Source organism: Thunnus maccoyii, chromosome 7, assembly GCF_910596095.1.
Source record: "Thunnus maccoyii chromosome 7, fThuMac1.1, whole genome shotgun sequence".
Classification (NCBI taxonomy): Eukaryota; Metazoa; Chordata; class Actinopteri; order Scombriformes; family Scombridae; genus Thunnus; species Thunnus maccoyii.
This window is the reverse complement of record NC_056539.1, coordinates 6,448,260-6,461,730: the sequence shown is the minus strand read 5'-3', so window position 1 is coordinate 6,461,730 and position 13,471 is coordinate 6,448,260. Positions and strand designations below refer to the sequence as shown.

Sequence of the window (13,471 nt, the reverse complement as noted above, 5' to 3'; positions counted from 1 at the left end):
GCACAGCAAATACTAATAGTTAAATAGTAAACATTCAGTAGACAAAACCCTTTTCCACAACATTAATTTTCACTTATCATAGCAGGAAAATAACAGGTGTAACTGATAACATTAATGATGGCTCAGTTCCATTCAAGTGTCCAAGGAAGCTGTACTGGTGCACAACACCAGAGTCATGCATTTGGAAAACCTAAATGGTATCAGCCATAAATCATTTTATTATTATTATTTATTTATTCTTTTTTTTTTTCGACATCATCAAAATGTCATCACTGAGAAAAGATATGTAGGCTGCACCGTTGTATTGAGTCAGCTGCGACTTAATCACATTAGATAACAATGGCCTTTAATGGAGTTCATAAAAATGAAAACAGCACTGTCAGATGACATAAATTATGTGGAACAGAATGAAGACATTTTGACATGTCACAGCAGGAAAAGCACAGGTGTAAATAATAAAATGAATGATGGCTGAGTTTCATTTAGCTGCTGGTATTGTTCATGCTGGCTCACTGTCACGCTGTCATGGTTTACTGGGACACATGAATAGAACATCATTAATGTTATTAGTAACACCTGTACTTCTACTGCTATGACAGGTCAAAATGTTTGCTGTGAAAAAGACTCCTGAACTCCCGGCAATAGCAAGAAAAAAAAAAAATTAAAAATACATCACCTGAACTTACTTTTTTTTTTTAGTAAATGTTGATTTACATTTGCTTATGACAGCATCCTTACTTCTAGCATTCTTACAATATTATATATTTTACAGTGAAGGAGAAAACAAGGAAAGACAATTAATAATAGGATAGATAGTAGGATAGTGAAAGATAATAATATATAAAGTTGGAAAAATACAAACAAGAAAATAGGCTGGATCTATAGTCTATCACACTACATGTAGCTCCTCTAATGATAGTTCCTTTATGTTATTTAGTTAATCCATTTAATCAATTTACTCCACTTTCTGATATATTTCTATTCTTGATTTCTGCTTATGTAGGCTATTCTTACCATTTCCAATATTTCATTTACTTTTGACTTCCAGTCGTTAAATGAAGGTTAAGTAGGTTTTAGTCAGTTAACCTTGTTATCTGTTTCACAGCTGTAATTCTCAGTATCCTCTATAGGTATCTGTCTATTGCTAGCGTAAGCTCAGATGGTGATATACCTGAAAAAATACAATTGGGTTCAAACACCTGTTTAATCCTAATATTTTTTAGTATTGGGTAGAAAAAGAAGATACAGTATGTAAGTGATGCTTTGTAGTTCAACCTGTGTGAACAGATGACAAGATGAAGAGCGATGCCTGGAGCAATGTTCTCATAGAGAGGCTCTCAGACAGTCATTGAGCTGATTGCAGAGATGAGAGGACCGGGCTTAATAATGACAATGTGTCCTTGTGCAAGTGACCCACACACATTACAGGTCTACAGCACAGTAACGGGTCAGCGGCTGGAGGTTGTCGCTACGAGATCAATACATTTTCTTGTCACTGTCATCCATCTTTAGACAAACAGGTCTGCACAGTAAAACATTTCACCCTGCTTTTTGCTTTTTTTTTTGCATAGATGTTGAAATATACTTAATTGCAAAATTTCTTCCAATCTATGCCTCTTGATTGAATTAAATTATGAGATAAAATGCAGAGTGTGTTGCACATCAGGCTTAGCAGTGGTAAAGGGTAGTGAACAGGAACTCTCTATCTGATGGTAGGATACTCTGGCCGCTCAGGTTTCAGCCTGAGTGAAACACAATGCAATTGTGTTTTGTGACCTTGCTCTTTGCTCAGTCCTACCATTCTTACTGCTCTCTCTCTCTCTCTCTCTCTCTCTCAGACACATTTTCTTGATGTGTAACATCTCTCGAGGGCTCTTTACATCTCCTCCACTTCTATCTGATGCAATTCCTTTATTTAATCATCGGCATTAAGACTTCAAGGTCTAATCCATGCACAAGGAGAATATGCTGCTTGAAGTGTAGCAATGGTCCACCATCAAATATAAGAGGTGAGTGTGAATCACAACAGATGAAAAAAGGATGATGTCACTCCCATGACTCACCACATACAAGATGACATACTCTGCCCTGTCTTCCATGTTTTAATGTGAATTAGGCCAAGCTGAAGGCCCAGTTTTATAAGTGAGCGTGAAAGGAAATTTTGATTATTTAAGAGTGTCCACTACAGGGAGATGTGAGCAGGAGCCAATGTATTGTTCTGCCCAACCTTCCAGCTCTTTTCTGCCATGTCTAAATTCGGTGGCACAGGAGTCTGAATAATTTATTGGTTGAGTGAGCTATTGCCTTGAGCCTAGTGTGACAGACATGTTTTCTTAAAGAGATGCTCTTGGAGTGTATCTCTCAGAGCATGTCACTCAAAACTCCCTCCCCATAATCACATTTAGCACTGAAACATCAATGATATTAATATAATAAACCCAAGTAATCCATTAACTGGGAGATCATTCTCCATCTTGTGGTCAACAAGAGAAGCTCCTTATTTTTCATGCAAAAGATCATAAGTCTGTTTTATGACTGATTTCTGCTTCCATGAAATCAAAAATTAAATCAATAATTACACCTCCCATTACAGGCTTATAAATAATGAATCTAAAAGTACAATGAGTGCATGCTGACAGCAAATGAACCACTGAGGCAGTCATAATAATAAATCTAATCATGTTTCATCTAGCTTTCATTTCTCTTGATAATATGCAGTAGTATTCAGTTTCTAAAGGACACTCCCTTTGCTTGTATTTTTTCAGTTCCTTCTAAATGTCACCTGTTCATCTCTGTATTGTGAATCCTTTCCACAAGTGCATATTCAAGTAAAAAGTATTATTATCTAGCTTTAAATATTTTTTGTCTATGTTCTGTTGTCAATGTTATCAAGGTGTGGCAAAATCTATCACATCCCAACCCACATCCTCTCTGATAGCAACTTTCCAGAGGATGCTGCCTGTTATGAAGTTGGCTAATGAATCATGTTCAACACACTCCCCCTGGTGGATTATACATACATTTATACTGTAGATAGATAAAAAAAAAAAACATATAACAACCAGACATGACAATAAAACATCAGTAGAAAAAATACCACATATTAGTCTAGATTAATGGAGAACAGTTTATTGTAGAGTTCAGTGACACATTGCAACACCATCATTCTGACATGTAACCTCAATTTCAACTAGGTTTAAATCCTCATGACAAACGGAAACATTCTTTCAGTAACAGAAGTATTTGGGACAGCGGGCAGGTGACATCTTACTGACATTTCACCATCACGTTACTTGCACCGCACCGACCACTTGCACAGCGGTCACCTCAACATTTACCACAGTTTACATCCATCACAGCAACAGGGGGGTGACCGGCTTTGTCTAACCAGCTTTGTGTGAGCAAAACAAATCTATATGTCCACAATCCTGAACATGGGATGAAAAACACAGATAGTCATTGTTGAAAGCCTCTGCAAATTAAGATTTCCTCCTCTTGCTTATATTGCTCGGATGATCATAACTCAGATTACTCATTAACAAAAAGCAGTACCCTGCGTGGAATATTTCATATGTACAGTGTGAAACTGTGAGAAAGTAGAACTTGAGAAAGTTTGTTAAATTCACTTTTATCACAGAAATATTATTCTTTGTCCAATTCAAGATCCCACTTTTGCAACAGCTTGATCATTAATGTTGCAATCTATCTTGCTGTCCATCACAGGACTCGAAGGTTCAATACTCTAACAGGATACTGTAAATGACGCATGTAAAAGTACAACTTCTGTTATGTAATAAATAAACTTGTCACTATTAAGACCTAAATCAAAAGCTTTTATCACTAAAACACTAAAATAAGTCACAAGTAATTTATGTTTATTAGGCTGACATTTAACAGCACCTTTCAGTGGTAACATTACAGTACTGAAGGTACTGTGTTATAATACCTTCATGTATTTGCAGGGATGGACATACAGGTACATTTGACTTTAATGCAGTATTAAAGTCACTGTTACCCTGACGTACCATGTATAGTGCACAGGATCAATGCCCAATGTCACATAAAAACGTGTGATTAGGGCATTGTAAAGTGTGGTGAGCTCAATTACTATAAATATATGATGTCCTACTACTTGAATGTGACTAATTCACAGCAGCCTAGTATGTGCAACTTTAGGTGACCAGTGAGAATGAATTTGCTATTTAACTATTCCAGTGGTAAATAATTGGATTACAAGTTATTTAAATTGTAAAGAAAAAAGTATGTGGCCCCCGTGTGATATGACTCAATGTCTGTTAACAATTTGACAAGCAGAATTTGAAATTTTAATTAGCATTACTTATGAGAAACATCTGGCTGAAAATGTATCAAACCATGGCGTCCTTTATAAGAATATGTTTCTAGAAAAATCTAATATTAAATTTGACTAATCTTTCCCGCATCTTTTTCATGATTTGTGATAACTGGCATTATTAATTCTATTTCATTATTGGAGTAAGATGCTCAAATGTTGTCTGCATGTTTTGAAATATGCGAAAACCGCTATTAGCCTACCTGTATCTTATTCAGTTGCTATAAAGGGAAATATAATCTCATTAAAAGGTTACTTTTATGTGCTGAATTGCTCACAGAAGAGACGGGGAGGCATAACTGAAATCCTCCAAATACACAAGTTGATGAAGAAAACTGTTACTAGCTAGCTAATACGTTTGGGTGGAAAACACTTAAAGGAACAGTTAGAAATTTGGGGAAATATGTGTGTTTGTTGTTTTGCCCAGGGTTAAGGATTGATATAAATTTCATCTCTGTGCATTCAGTTCAAAAATACATCAGGGTTGTGTTTAGCTTTGCACAAAGACAAGAAGCAAATGGGAAACAGCTAGCTTTGTTGCTTCAAGCTGAAAAATGCACCTTCCAACAATTATAAAGATCTTATTTCTACAGTACTGTAGAAACACACCATAAAATAGAAATGCAAAATGAGACTGAACATGAAGTTGGAGCTATTTCTTGGCCAACAATGCCATGGTTTGCTTACTCTCAACAGTCCTGCCCCTATACCAAGGTCGCACGGTTTTCACTTTATGGTAACTAATCCCAATTATGGATGTATCAGGTGACTAACTTGCTGGCTAACACGACAAGCTGTACCAGTACTGGTAATATTGGACATAGTTTTTAGCTTGCTAGCCATAGCTCGGCTAGTCATCTCCATCTGCTTCCACACTTTGCACTAAGCTAGTATGAACATACACATACTATATCTATTTCTGTACTGAATGCACAGAAATGAGGCCTCATATCAGTCTAACTGTAGGTAAGATTCCCCAAATACTTTAAGAATGACAAACACAGGAGCCTGTCGACTAGTATTTCATACAGTTATTTAGAATGGCTTACAACTGGGTGTAAAAAGCCATGAGCCATCGCAGCTTTCCTTCCTGGAGTCACTGAGGCACTACTTCCTTCAACGAGGCCAAGGCTGAGTGGATGCGGACATGAAGCCTGTTCTCAAAGTCGTAGCCTGTAAAATCCTCCTAAAAATGTTTTTAAATAGATAGATGGAATTAAAGAAATGTCATCAGTTAATTGTATATATTTATAACATTACATAGATGATTACTATCTAAATATTTTACCTTTGCTTGAAGTAGTAATGATCTCCCCTTTCCCACTGTCTGGATTGCAAAACAACAAAAAAGACAGAGTTATAACTGAGCATCAGTAGATTCCAAATAGAAATACCTCTTTGCTTCATAAATCAATCCCAAAAATATGACTGCTCTGTGCGGCAGACTGACCTCTGGTTTTGCAAGGAGTATACATCCCAGCTCATAGACGGCGTACGGCTGAACATACGAGTTGATCTGCCGTCCGTACTCATCTCTAGCAGCCAGCTGAAATGACTGGATCCCAGATAAAATGGACAGATAAAAAAAGATGAGAAACATTACCAGTAAAAATTCAGTCATTCAGGGATCAATGTAGACTGATACCTGAACAGCATCTCTCATGTTTCCATGACATTTGTGAATGGCACCGAGGAGGAGATGCTTCAGGCCTCTGCACGAAGCGTCATCTAAACTCTGTAACACTGAACAGACATGAGAGTAAATTGTCACACAGGGTAAAATTAAATTCTTAGGAGTCTGGCTGCAGCTAAAGTGGTTATGTTGGTATGAATCATGATGAATCATGTAGGTTATATTCACCCTGATTCATTATCTGCAGTTTAGATGAGGAGCAGTTTGGAAGAGCTTTCCACAGATACAGCACTTCAATTACACCGAGGATGCATAGCTCTCTGGTGGGAGAAACCTTTCTCAATCTCTCAGCCTGCGGAAGGGAATCAGACAGAGAAGGAAAACTTTTATGACACACTCATGATGACTGACTTTCAAAAGAGAGAGGAAGGTGAATCTTCAGCAAAACCCACCCTTTTGACAGCAAACTGCTCTATCTGGTTGTTTTTCCTCTTGAACAGTTTCTGCACATCTTTGAAAACTCCGGTTGCCCCATCCAGGTCACCTGAAGCACCCTGACTCACTGGAAAAAAAACATTAAAAAAAAGACTGCATAGAACACAGAGTAGAAACAACCCAGCAGTGCAAGCATTTGTTAGTGTGTGACAGGCCCACCTCCAGTCAAGTAGGCATAGTAGCACTGCGACCAACGTGACTCATTCTTCAGCCGTTCAAATGACCTGTATGCATCCTCGAAATTCATCTCAATCATGCTACACCAACCTGAAACAAAGACAAGCAGACAGAATGACAAAATGAATCCCTCGCTGTACGTCAAGTGCCAGTATGTCACGACAAGCTAATGAGAGAACACGTACCAATCTCATAGAGACACACATGCTGGATCTCTCTTTGGTCTGATGCAAGTTCTAATGCATCATGGAAACAGGCCAAAGCACTGTTGATATGGCACTGGGGACAGAGAAGAGAGCACACACACCAACAGGTAACGGTAATTATGTTAGACACACACTACATGCATGTGTTGAATGAGAGAGTTAGATAAATAGATGGTTGATCAGATGTTGGTGAATTAATGAACAGTCTGACATGCATATTAATTGTATGTGCTTGAATAGAGGCGGTTGTACTGGCTAACGGAAGCTAAGCCTGTTTTTATCATATTCTATAAAAAAACGTTTTCCTCCAATGTCTTTACCCAGTATTACAATAACAAAGACTTGTTTAAGTTCTAATTTTCTGTCACTGACTGTTACTAACCTGCTGCCTACTGTACATACCTCTAGCCGGTGAACCCGTCCTTTAAAGAACATGAAGAGGGACGAGTTGGGGTAAACCACCGACTTTCTCTGCAGAATTGCTTTGGCTTCCAGTAGCCCTGCATTTGTATCGGAGCCATCCAGAGCAAAGAAGGGCAGCACTACTGTGTGGTACCACAAGAGGGCCAACCTGTGCAACACAATACGAAATTCATCTCAGAGTGTCTCAAAAGCTTTCGAAAAATTTGAACCTGAAGCTCAATAGAAATTAGTATGAAACTGAATATTTATGAAAGGTAAATATGCAGCTCCAAATGTGCAGTTCACTTTTATGCTGTGAATACTAAAATGGCAGTGTAGACTAAATGTCAACGAAAGTAGCTGCAAGCCTGTTTCACATGTAAAAAAACATGTTTGTTTACATACTAGTTTGACCATTAACCTGCCTTAATTTGGTTTACGATTAGTCAGATTGGGACAAAAACCTTTCTGACTCCAGTTAATGTAATTGCTGTTAAATTCAGTGGAGAGACACTCGGATGCATGTGACATACTTCATTTGCAAGAAAGCAAAGGTTACTCGAGATAATGCTCTGCAGAAGGTTCTTAATAGGGATGAACGGTGCAGAAACTGAGCTTATTAGCAGGTAGTGTATTGGCAAGACATAACCTATCCACTTTAAATACAGTTTCTTTGTCAGTTTCATGATAAAAAAAATAAAATTTAGAGTTAAAGCTATGAGTTACATTCACATTACATTACACATTACATTGCTCAGATTTCAGCACTAAAGCAGTCTCTGGACTCAATCGGATTGCTGCATCAGGATAATTTATTAGATTGGAAAAAAAACTTTTCTACAATACAACTTTGATATGTTTTGAAATGTTTTTTTGTTATAGGGTTGCCAGTAAATTCCATTTTAAAAGGTCACAAGTCAAAAACTGTGAGAACCACTGATAGTTCATACTTAAAGTTCCCAGGATCTAGTCTCAAGGATTCTTGGTTTTCACCACTTTTGGCCACTTGGGGGCAGTGCATAAAACTCTAAACACAACATCTGACATATTATCACCTTATAAAGTCTCTATGGCAAACATATTAGATGTATTAAACAGTTAATTTATACATCTAGCAGGAGCAACATAAGCATTCATTTGGAGCAGAGTTTCTGTCCACCTGACAAATGACAAAAAGTCTAATATTCACTCTCCTTTTAGCTCTGTTTTGGTTTCCGCCAGCTCCTAGGGAATGTATCGAGCTCCACAATGTTCATCAGCTGTCGATAACTTTGTCTGTTTGTTGCAGGGCAGATAGTGTACAGTAGATTTATCGGAGCTCGATAGCGTCAGAGATTTTTCACTGAAAACAGCTGCCTGCTGCTGCTGTTGGGAACAGCGTTGATGAAAGTGGTCACAGTGAACCAAAATATAAAAGTTGCAGGCTGTAAAACCAAAACAATGAGCTAAAAGACGCTAAAACGCTCAGGTGATATTTCTGTGTGAGTTTGACACTATGAGTGACCTCTTTCACATTAAACATTTGATCCATTGTTAATAGAAAAATATTGATTGGAGCAGCTTAAAGCTCTTAAGTTAACCGTTGTTAATTAAAGTCTCATTGGTCTCTCTCTGCAACCTGAGCCTACTCACGTAGCTAGTGGTGCCTTCATGTCCTTGCTCTCGCTTGCATACATAAGGGAGGACAGGCCCTGCAGACGGTCGCCGGGGAAGCCCAGCAGGTTGATAATTTTCAGCAGGTGTGGTGGTACCATGGAGATGCACAGGTGGAAGAGACCATAGCCGAAGCTGACGGATCCCTTGAGTCGGTCCAGGGCCTCAGCCGTCACGCCGTTCTCCACTGGCGCATTGTGGTTGGCATTGTCTACCGAGAGGGACTCCTGGTGGACAGAGGACCTCCGCTGACAAGTCTCCTGCAGGTGGCTGATGTCACTGTGGCATTTATTGTACATTTTCCATGCCTTACGAAGAATCCAGCCTCCTTTGATATATGCTGTTAGTGGAAAAAAAGATTAGGTTTTACATTCTCAGAAAAACAAAACCATAATTTTCATTAATCTAATTAACGTAGGCTTCCAACTAATTATCATACTCATTCAAATTGCATGTCACATCCAACCAACAGATCAGACCCAAATATATATTCAATTTACAATGATATAAAACAAAGAAGAACAGGATCGATTGTCACTTTTCAAAATATTTTATCAAGTTTTTATTTGTTTTCTGTCATCAATTGATGACATAATTATTTCAGCAATAAATTGATTAGTAAAGGGGGACTCCACTAATTTTATACCTGAAGATCAGTTTACTCATCATAGGAAGTTGTACTCAGCTATTGAAATATTGTGTGATGTCTTCTGCGGCTAAGAAAATGAACATGATGTCATAGTGATGCCATCCGATGTATCTCATCTGGGATTGGAGACTAAATTTAGAAACCCTGTGTTACAAACTGAGGATGCAGAGTTTGCATGAGCAGACAGGGAGGGTCTAGGAAAAAAAAGCTATTAATTGCATCATGGGAAATGTAGGATTCAGTGGTTTTGGAGTTTGACTCATACAAGGGATTGAAAGTCAGGATATCTCAGCCTCTGCTGCTGACCAGTCTTTTTTTAATCTGCCTCTTGTGAGTTGCCCAACTTTATGGTAATGCAACAATAAATCACCGGAATGCCCCTTTAATAAGCAACTATTTTCATGTTAACACACCTGCCTTCTCATACCACTTATGCAAAAATAATATGAACTCATTATGGCGGCTCAAGAAATTAAATTATTCCTTGAGTAATAAAGTTCACAAGTATGTATGTGTATATGCACCTGCTGTGATGACATAATACCCAGATCCTGGTTGCTATGAGAGACACACATTTGAAGTCATACTGTTTGGCCTGTGGCTTAAATTTGATTACCTGAGAGTTCCTGCTTGACAAAGGAGAGCACAGCGAGGTACACCTGACAGTCAGCAACAATAATCTGTCTCTGAAGGCGGTCCACGACCACAACGCCTGACCTTTGGGAATCCATCTGTACACACACACACACACACACACACACACACACACACACACACACACAAACAGGTTCTGAAAGCAGTACAAACACACCCTACAACTAGCATCTCCAGTGGATTGCAGCCAGAGGATGAACGAGTTGCCTGAATGAAACTGTGAAACACCGCTGCTAGATGGCCCCCCACACTCATCGCTCAATTGGTTGATTACATTTCACAGAGGCACTGATTGAATCTGAGAGTGGGTTTGGCATGATCTCACTGCTGCCTCCATCATTAGGCCTCCTGCTGAGGATCTAAACATTGTTATCTGAACTGTAGTGTAGCCTGCTCTGGCTGTGATATGAGGAGACATCAGCAACTATGAAATTGTGTTTGTTCACACTAATTAAGTGAATCTAGATGTCTAACTTGAGTCATCAGTATGCCTGAATTTCCATTCTGCTCAATTTATGTCAACTTTTGAAAGTGGCACTATCAGAGTTTAGTTTATAGGGCTCTAATTGCCCTCCAACAGTCCACATAATATATTTTCTTTACTTCTTTTGACCATATTTTTGCACTCACACTCTTCTTGATCTTGTTTCTGATTGTCTCTATGACTCCGGCACTGTCACTTTCACACAGTTTCTCCGTGGTCCTCAGGTCGTCACAGGCTGTCTGCATCTTCTCCTCCTCAAATGTCATCATGGCATTCTGCAATGCAATGCAGCAGAAAGAGCTCAAAACTGGCCTCTTGTTGTTCAATGATATATGTTAGTGTAAGGATATAACATTATTTTGTTTCAAAGAGCAAATCTAAGCTTGAGCTGGCCGACAAACAGTAACATATTCTAATAAGAGGGAAGGAGTGTTATGTAATGATCTTAAAAAGGACAAAGGGCTCTTTCTGCATAACAATGAATGGAGGAACACAGTGACATCTGTGCAGCTGTGTGTTTGGATGTGGAAAGATGCTGCAGAATCAGAAAATCTTTGTTGTGATGCTGTTGAAACCTTTTGAGATCACCTAGAACCAGGGAGGAAATGATCACATACAAACGACGGAGGAATTAAAAAATAACAGTGGCTTTTAAAGATAGGTTTTGCGGTTTCACATTTCAATATTTTACTGTTAGACTGAGGCTTTCTCTTAATTTATGCTGCATTTAACTATCACCGTATACATAGAAATGTACGAATGCCCGCTCTGACGGTCAGAAGTCACCACCCCCACTGCCTTCAGGACGATTTAGCATCTGGGGACAGAGGATGACATCATCTATGGCTTCATGGTATGTGAGTGTCGACACGAGGGGCAGCGTCAGAGGCTGTGTGTGACCAGGGTGCTGTGAAAAATCTTCCTCTCTCATCAGTGATGGACGCAGCGTTACAGTAATGTGCTTCTCTGCAAGAGCAGTGATTTCCTTAAGAGGAGGATGCATCCATTATGTTAATGGGTGGAAAAGCAACAGGGAGGACACCAGTGGTGACAATGATGGAACCATGTTGACAGATTGGGTTATATTAGATCTTAGATAGATATTAGATAGAATATGCACACATGATGGTTGTATAGTCAATTATATTTTGGCTTATTTGCTCATTTTATCCCCAGTCTGAGAGGAAACTCACCAGGAAACTGACAAAGCTGGCCCCAAAGCTCATCAGTGGGCTGTGACTCCTGCAGAGAGAATAGGAAGGAGGAAACACAACAGAAGGAACAAAACAGATACAAACTTAGTGGATTGTTTTAATTGCAACAAAATCTCAATCATGCTTTTTCTATAGTTTTGGCACCACTCCGTGTCAGCATCCAGAAAGCCGAGGAGGAGCATGCTCAGGAGCAGGTGCAGCCACGGTCCCCAGCTGTCATTAATGATATCAGTCAAGGGCCTAAATACTATCGGCTTGTTTGACCTGGAGCTAACCTCTCACTATCTACTATCAAAAAAAAAAGACAAAATGCCTCCAAAAAATTGTTGGATGTGCAGGGCAGTGATTACTTTTTTCTTTAAAAAAAAAAAAGAAACAAATTTGATTAAAAAAAAACATACTGTGGGCTTAGATAAAGCCGTCAAGGTGTATAATCCACACACCATGGTCACCTGTTAAAGCCACGAGGTGCACAGATTTAACATTGCCGTGACCTGTTTGAATGATGAAAACCTCCCTGTTGGAAACATTTAGAGGTGTTCTCTGTCAATGGGAGGCTTTCAGGGAATCCCAGTTAAGACGCTCCTGAGGTTTCGCTCACAGGCTTGATAAACAGGGATTTGGAAGATCTTATAGCAATCAAAGCAATCATTTAATTGAACTGTTATGTATATGTGGAGCAATAGTTTCACTCTGTACATGCTGTACTCTGTGCTCTGAATTTCACTTGACTGTTTGTGACATTATTTTTCCTCTTGCTGACATTATAGGTTTTAGCATGCAACATAACAGATTCTTACTGGCGAGAAAGCAAAAAAAAATATTTACCTGTATCTTCTGAAAAGCTCGTCGCTTTCTTTGAATCCGTTGTTGAGCAGCATGTTGATACCTTGCAGAGCCATCTCAGCATCATCTATATGCTCTGCCTTCTCCTCTACCTGCTGCTGCTGCTGGGACTGCTCGGGACCCGCCATTGTTTATGCCACAGCTCAGTGGCTGTTGGATAAAACCGGTGCGATGGAGAACAAAATATGATCCTGATTCTGCTCTGAAACAAACCCGCATTGGTTTATTTCCACTGATATAGGAGACGAATTTAAACGGAGTCGTACCTCTGGTCGGCTTAAAAAAAAAAAAAAAAGCTTCCGCAGGCTCCAGACGTCTGTGCACCTCAGGGATAGGCCACTGATGCCCAGACGGGCTCAATTACACTGCACTCCTGCGATTTACAATTATCATTGTACTTGCCGACAGCAGACGTCTGCACGCTCAGTCATAAGCCACCACCCCGCTGATTGTCACTAAATAAGCCATCCGTCAGTTTTTCCTCCCCGCAACTCTCAGCCGTGCAGCATCCGATGCATTAATGCATTACATAACGGGGATCCAGGCTGCTGTGCTGCTCTGCCAACCCCACGTAATGTGCTCGTCAAACGGCTTGGCGTCATAACGCACAGCGCATCGCCGCCGGGAGGCTGGAGAGATGGGGGCCGCTGAGGAGAAGAAGCTGCATCCTGTCCGCCTCCATCCCTCATACAGGCTCAAAACCCAGC

General features: G+C 39.5%; 1 protein-coding gene across 1 annotated transcript; it reads right to left on the bottom strand.

Annotated features, from left to right (window-relative positions):
• Positions 1-3,123: 3,123 nt before the first annotated feature.
• LOC121901041 (tetratricopeptide repeat protein 39C) lies at positions 3,124-13,439 on the bottom strand. Its single transcript, XM_042417675.1, has 15 exons — positions 13,031-13,439; positions 12,747-12,914; positions 11,898-11,946; positions 10,851-10,979; positions 10,183-10,297; positions 8,897-9,257; positions 7,265-7,433; positions 6,842-6,935; positions 6,639-6,746; positions 6,437-6,546; positions 6,213-6,336; positions 5,997-6,094; positions 5,802-5,906; positions 5,640-5,678; positions 3,124-5,537 (listed from the first exon to the last, which is right to left on the bottom strand). The coding sequence occupies exons 2-15, from the start codon at positions 12,890-12,892 to the stop codon at positions 5,448-5,450; spliced, it is 1,737 nt and encodes a 578-aa protein (XP_042273609.1). The 5' UTR covers positions 12,893-12,914; positions 13,031-13,439; the 3' UTR covers positions 3,124-5,447.
• Positions 13,440-13,471: the final 32 nt, after the last annotated feature.